Source organism: Megascapheus bottae, chromosome 29, assembly GCF_031878675.1.
Source record: "Megascapheus bottae isolate mThoBot1 chromosome 29, mThoBot2.hap1, whole genome shotgun sequence".
In the NCBI taxonomy this organism is placed as follows: Eukaryota; Metazoa; Chordata; class Mammalia; order Rodentia; family Geomyidae; genus Megascapheus; species Megascapheus bottae.
The window spans coordinates 9,488,482-9,495,551 of record NC_143537.1 but is presented as its reverse complement, the minus strand read 5'-3'; the positions used below and the strand labels follow the sequence as shown (position 1 = coordinate 9,495,551).

The 7,070-nt window shown below is 50.2% G+C and overlaps 1 protein-coding gene across 1 annotated transcript in view; it reads right to left on the bottom strand.

Moving 5' to 3' along the window:
• Positions 1-4,002: 4,002 nt before the first annotated feature.
• Positions 4,003-7,070, bottom strand: part of Col23a1 (collagen type XXIII alpha 1 chain) — a 183,055-nt gene continuing 179,987 nt past the window's right edge. The window contains exons 27-28 of the mRNA XM_090321044.1: positions 5,321-5,359; positions 4,003-5,038 (exon numbers count right to left, since the gene is read on the bottom strand). Of these exons, the coding sequence (XP_090177170.1) occupies positions 5,036-5,038; positions 5,321-5,359 (42 nt within the window). The 3' untranslated portion in view covers positions 4,003-5,035. The remainder of the gene's footprint in view (positions 5,039-5,320; positions 5,360-7,070) is intronic.

The following is a 7,070-nucleotide window of genomic DNA, read 5'->3' as shown; positions in this document are numbered from 1 at the left end:
CCCGCCCACGACAGGCCACGCCCACGTCAAGCCACGCCTACGCCACGCCCATACCGTGGCTTTGGCCCGCCCTCGAGAAGCTGGGTCTCATTCCTGGGCAGACAGGGCGGATCCCAGCCCTGCGGCGCTGCTGCTGCGGGGTTGGGGGGGCCGGGAATTACCCGGGGCCTCTTTCCTCCAGTGTCTGCGGGTTTCTTGCTCGGGAAAGGGTCTAAAAGTTCCCCAGAAGCTTGCCACACATTCCCCCCCACACGTGCTTTGTATCTGCTCTTGCTCTGTATTTTGGTCACTTGCAAGCGCTTTACCTAAAACCCAGAAAGGTTTCTTTTTTTTTTTAATGCTTTTTTTTTTTTTTCGTGGCAGGGGAGGTGAGGGGTGGGGAGGGAAGGAAGATCTTTTTTTTTTTTTTTAATTTTTATTTATTTATTTGCCAGCCCTGGGCTTGAGCACTGTCCTTGGACTTTCTCAAGGCCAGAGCTCTACCACTTGAGCCTCAGCACCACTTCCTGCTTTTTTCAATGTATTTGTTACCGAGGAATCGAACCCCGGTCTTCGTGCATGCTAGGCAAGCACTCTACCACTAGGCCAAACTCCCAGCCTCCTCCCCCCCACAAGGGTTTTAAGCAGCTTTTCCCTGGTTAATTGGAGCTAAGAGTTATAGGGACTATAACCTAGGGCAAGGGTAAACACCTAGAGATAAGAGCATAAACCGCCCCTGCAGGCAGGCAACAACAGCCCAGACTTTCTTATCAGCACTCCGCCTCACCTAGAGGTGTCTAAGATTAGGAGCTACAGAACCACACCTCTGTGGGTGAAGTTCTTTATTTTTGGTGGGCTGATACTGGGGTTTGAACTCAGAGTCTAAGTGCTTATCCCTTAAGTTTTTTGGCTTTAAGGTTGGACCGCAGCTCCACTTGTGGCAGGCTTTTGGCCAGTTAATTGGAGGGAACAGTCACATGGACTTTTCTTGCGTTAGCTTCCTGAGTTGTTAATGGTTAGAAGCCTGAGCCACTAGTGCCCTGGCTTTCAGCAGTTATGAAAGACTATTTTTTTGTGTCATATACTTTTTATGTTTTTGTTGTGGTAAAATATGTGTTACTCTTGTTGTTGTTCATCATAGGGCTTGAACTCTGGGCCTGGGCACTGTTCCTGAGCTCTTCAGCTCAAGGCTGGCACTCTACCACTTCAGCCACAGTGCCACTTCCTCATTTTAATATTTTTGAGGGTACAATTCTGTAGCATTAAATACATTCTCACATCACCATCTTTCATTCAAAGAGCTCTGCTTCCCAATCCCAGTAAAGCTTTATGTTTGGAATTGTCATGGTCAAGGAAGCTTGAACATGACTCTTGCAAACATTCCCACTAAATTAACGGACAGGTTAATTGCCTGTGGCCTGTATTCCTTTTCTGAGGGCCAACCACAAGCTTCATGTATGTGTGAGTGGGACTGTGGCGAGTGTATTAAGCCCTGTCTACCTTGGTGGTGAGACACAGACCACAGAAATGGCCTGGACAGCTCAAAGCACTCAAATGTTACTTCCTGCTGGGAGAAAGGAATGGGAAGGTTGAATCCAGTCTCAGCTCTCAGCTTCCCTGCTCCTGGGGTGTCCAGGGTTAGGAGGAGATACAGATAATACAGATAGAAGTCAGATCAGGTAGGGACATATCCTGGGTCCAGATTATCTAGTTTCACCTTGTTGCTGCTTAGAAAAAACAAAACAGGAAAACTCCATTTGGTCTCTGGCTCTATGCTAAGTAAACCTCTGTTATCTTATGTCTAGTCAAAAAGGCACAGAATGGGTGGAAGCAGCTGAGCAAAAACCTGGGATCAGGGGCCTGGAGTTTGGCCTCGTGGTAGAATGCATGCCTAGCATTCACGAAGACCCCGGTTCGATTCCTTGGTACCACATACTCAGAAAAAGCCAGAAGTGGTGCTGAGGCTCAAATGGTAGAGTTCTAGCCTCGAGAAAAATCCAAGGACGGTCCTCTGGCCCTGAGCTTAAGCCTAGGACTGGCAAAAAAAAAAAAACAAAAAAAAAAAACAAAAAAACGAATCTGGGATCAGTGTTTCTTAGGCATTCTCAGTATCTAACTATTTAACCTGATGCCAATGTCTGTACCCCTGAAGAGAGCTGAAGATGTACTCAAATGCATGTCTTTCCATGGCTGCTACATAATAAAGTACCTTTCTTTGCCCTTCACCATTTGGCACACGAGGGTGAGTGGCCAGATCTAACTTGGGACTTCTAACTTTGGGCCTAAAAATCTGGTTTCAACTGGACAGGACCATCCTTGTATTTGAGATATATGCTACTCCTCCTTCCCCCCAATCCTGCTCCCTGGATGCCAGGGGTATCCCCCAATCAGGTGACAACCCAAAGCACATTTGCATTTCTACTGCTACTATAGGGACGGGTAAGAAGCTTACCTGGGTACGCTGGCTTTTCTCAGGCCTGTGTCAAAGAGATGAGCAGGCCTGGTGGTTAGCTTAGCTGCCATGCATACATCAGGAGTGCCTCTCTCTCCAGGAAGAGGTGGTTTGACAGAGCACCTCCTCTTGAGGCTCAGCTGTGACTCAGGGTGCCCTCCAGATCTAGAGTCTTGAAGAAATCACTCTTCCAAAGCCTCTCTTCTCTCTTCCCTCTCCCCTCATACTTAATACATCAGGACTCTGCCTAAGGCCTAAGGCCACAAGAGGGCTGCAGTGAGCCAAGAATGGCCACATCCTGTCATCAGGGCACTGGGAAGGGATCTTCCTGGATGGCTGAAGAAGTCAGAAACATGTGGTTTCCATCTCTATGAAGCGCTCACTGCTGGCCAACCATTATTCTAAAGCCACTTAGCAGATGTCATGCCCTGCCATAAGATTTTGAAAAGATAACACATCCAAGAGTCTTGGCCCAGTCTTAGACCTGCCACCCCATCCTAGCTGTGCATCCCTGGGCAGGTATGTAACCTCTCTGAGCTTCTGTTTTCCCATATGTTAACTGGTCACAGTGATACTATATTGGCCCCATTCTTCATAGAGTGGGCAAAGTGGGAAAAAGGTTCCTGAGTGGAGAGGGAATTGCCAGCTGTAGGCTACAGTGGACCTGGGACTGGGGCTTGAATGCTGGTTCTTATGCCATTGCTTGGCTTTTTCCTATTCATGGTGAGTATTTTACCACTTGAACCACATTTTCATTTTTTTTTTCCTGGCTAATTGGATATAAGAGTCTCACAAACTTTTCTGTCTGGGCTGGCTTTGAACCATGGTTCTTAGATCTCAGCATCTTGAGTAGCTAGACTTATAGGTGTGAACCACCGTTCCCAGCTCACAATCTGGGTTTTAAGCCTTGTATCTCATTTTGTACAGGAGGGGCGGCGGGCATCTACTCAGATGACGACCACAAGATCAAATCTAGTTTTCCACATTTTCTCCTTAAAATAGGACGTTGGCACTCCTTACATTACCCCTTAGGCTGAGGTAAGCTTCTGATTCTGAAAGTGACACCATATGACTTTGGAGGTTTGGCTATGAAAGGTGAATGCTTCCACTTGTCCTGACTGGTTCATTCACGCTGGAATCCCGCCACCAAGCTGGGAGAAAGTATGAGCCACGGGGCAGCCCCAGTGTGGCATCCCAGCCATCTGGGCCCTTAATGACAGGCACCGTGAACCATCATATGAGAGCGAGTTTGAGCAAGAATTACCCAGTGAAGCCCATTAACCCAGGACTGAAAGAGAAATGGAAGTGCTCCAGATTTTACAGCAGCAGTTATACTGGAAAGCACAGGAGAGGATCAGACAGGGATTCTCAGACAGGAAGTCACTGGCCTGAGAACTCTGCTGGCATGTGGCAGGACCAGGCCTTGAACCTGTATCCTTCTATTTCCTCACTGGTTTCTGTCCTAATGTCCTTTAGTTTCTGGCATGGCCTACAAAGTTCCTCCTTTTCCTCTCTGCATCCCTCAATAGCCAGGATGATACTTTAGTCATGGATGCCCAGGGCACTTCAAGTACAGGCACACCTGGACACACATTTGTGGTTTATTACACAACCTACATAGAAAGCAGAGACAAGGAGTTGGGACAGAGTTGGCTGCTGGGAACTTCTGTTAGAGGGGAACATGTGTGTCAGGGAACAGTGTGTGTGTGTGTGTGTGTGTGTGTGTGTGTGTATACACGTGCCTAGGCCTATGGCAGGCCTCCTGCTTCAGCAGGGACCAGCACAATCTGTATCACTCATTCAGAGCCTCCTTTCTTCCAGACTGATCAGAGTTCTGGGCCAGTGAGACTTCAAGCTCTGAACCACAGATATATATCCTCTCAGGGCTGGCCAGGTCCCTTCCTGTCGCTGCTATGGGTGAGGTGACAGAGATAGGAAGAGGTAGCCAGTGCAGTCTAGGACGGTTCATGTCCATACTCAGAGAATGCTGGGTCTTCTGCAGTCACAGCCATCACAGAGCTCAGCCCCTTCTCAAGGCCACAGCACACAGGCCTGCTGGCTTCCAGGGGAAGGGGTGTTTCCCACTTGCTTCCTCCTCAAGTGCTGGGTGAGAGTCTTGTACTGCCTGGGATGAGCCCTGGGTCCTGGGTGGATTTGGCGGAGTCCCGGGGCTAGAGAGGCCAGCACAGCTGCTTGCCACTGTCCACAGTCTTGCTGGATACAAAGCGACCCAGGAAGTTGGGACTTCAGGGGACAGCACCAGCAGGGCAGCAGGCCAGCTGTGCGTCTGCGAATCAGGTGACTTAGAGGGTCCAACCCGGTGTCTTTTCAGCCTTGCCTGAGCTAGGCATCTTCACCTTCGTCTCCTGGGAGAGCCAAGCCTGGTGTAGACCCTCAAGTATGCAGGCCCCCAGATCACCCTTTGGCTTTCCTGCCAGGTCCACAGGCTGATCCTTTGGGGCTGGGTGACACGGTCCAATGTCACAGGCCACAGGTGGCACATCCCATGAAAGAAGATCAATATATTACTGTTTCATTTTTACAAAAATTTTTTTTTAAAAAGTCCACACGGATCTGTACAGGATGTGAGCTGTGTCTTGAGGATCACTGGAAAAGGAGGAAAGACTTATGGTGACAAGAGACCCAAGAGAGGTCCCTGTGGCCTTACCTCTGTTCAGGCCACTCTGTTCCCTCATTTTCCTCAGGGACAGATGTGACCCTACTTCACCCATTCTCAGTGTAGCAGTTGGGACTGAGCCTGTCAGAAACCCATCAGGAAGCACTACCGGCTTTTCACTGATTGGGTCAGATGCTACCTGAGACCCCTGAGCCCCTCCCTCCTCCCTCCACTCCTCCAGGCTTGTCCCGAGACTCTTTCCTACAAGGTACCTTATGCCAGCAGCCAGGCACAGGCAGTCCGTCGGGTCCCTGGAAAAGGAGAAAACTTCAATTGCAAGCACAGAGAGTGGTACCAGCTCCACCTTCCACACCTCCTTTCTAATTCTGTAGGGAGGTCCAGTCAGGCAGCTGCCATGTGAGGCCACTGGACCCCACCCAGGCAGGCCTGGATGTCTCCTCTGTCCACTGGGGAGGACATGATGGCCCCTTGGGCATTGGTCCTGAGCACATTCTAACTGCTTCGTGGGGACAGCTGTGCTGAGGCAGAGCTAGGATACTGTGATGCAATAGTCATGGAGGGCCTGGGCCCTGTGGAGAGGCTGTGTGGCTTTCTGCCTGGGGGTCTGAGAACATGAAGGGCTTGGGCATGGATGCCTCTGAGGCAGAGTTATGGGAACAATTCCAGAGGTGGCACAACTCCATTTGACATAGGGGGCTCAGGTTATCGAGAGGGAGACCCTGGGCATGCATGGATGGCTTGTCTGTGGGGTAGCAAAGTCCACTGAGTCATCAGACATGGGCAGGGAGGTAGATGGGTTTTCTCAGGCAGCCTGGAGGGAGAAGGTGGATAGAGACAAAATGCAAAAGATTCTGGGGTTCACCAGGGATAGAAAACACTCCACTCTGCTCCAAAACCCAGACACACATGATTACCCCACATGCACATAGGCTGAAGACCAAAGGGACAGGGAAGGAGGGGCAGGATGGAGCAGCGGGCAGAAGCAAGGGAGGATGGGGCAGAGCTAGGGGAATCAAACAGCAAACACAGCACACAGCACACAGCAGGCCAGACTGCATACCGCAGGGCAGGGCCCACTGCCCCTGCCTGGGCCCTGAGAGCCCAGGGCCCCTCTCTTGCTTCCACATCGAGGATGTTCCTGTTTCAAAAACAGAAGCTCACTGACTTGCAGAAAAGCCTTGACCCCAAACCTGGAGCTGTAGGGTGGGGACCCCTTGACCACTTCATGTGCCTTTTCTTTTGAGATCATTTTGCTATGTAGCCCAGGTTGGCCTTGAACTCCTGATCCTCTTGCCTTAGCCTCATGAGTGCTGGAATTATAGGTGTATACTGCTCCACACCGACTGCCACTTCCTTGTTGTGTGCATTTATCGCTCAGCCTTTCATGGTTGTTTCCTCATTGGCTTCTGGGGTTAGCACCTCTCTAGTATGGATGAGAAACAGGCACAGAGGGCTAAAGAGCCTTATTGAAGGCCAGAGGACTGGCAAGACCTTTGGCTCTGGGTCACCTGCATAGTTCCCAGGGCTCTGCTGGGGTGGCCAGAAATAAATATAAACACTTCAGTAGAGAGACCCAGTGTTTGTTGTTGTTGTTTTGGTTTGTTATGGGGCTTGAACTCAGGGCCTGGGCACTGTCCCTGAGTTCTGGGGCTCAAGGCTAGTGCTCTACCACTCTGAGCCACAGTCCCACTTTCTGTTTTCTGGTGGTTAACTGGAGGTAAAGAGTCTCATGGATTTTTCTGCCCAGACTGGTTTTGAACTGATACCCTCAGATCTCAGCGTCCTAGGGAGCAAGGATTACAGGTGTGAGCCATTGCTACGTGACTTCTTTCTTTCTTTCTTTTTTTAAGTTCTCTGCATTTTCTGGGCTGTACTGGAGGAGCCTGACATGTAAGTCCTCCTGCCCTTAAAAGGCAGCAATGGAACCCTGTGTGTTCCAGGCGCTGGGTCTGGAGGGCTGGCAAGGCCTGTCGTGAGGGGGCAGGAAAGAAGGTTAGCAGG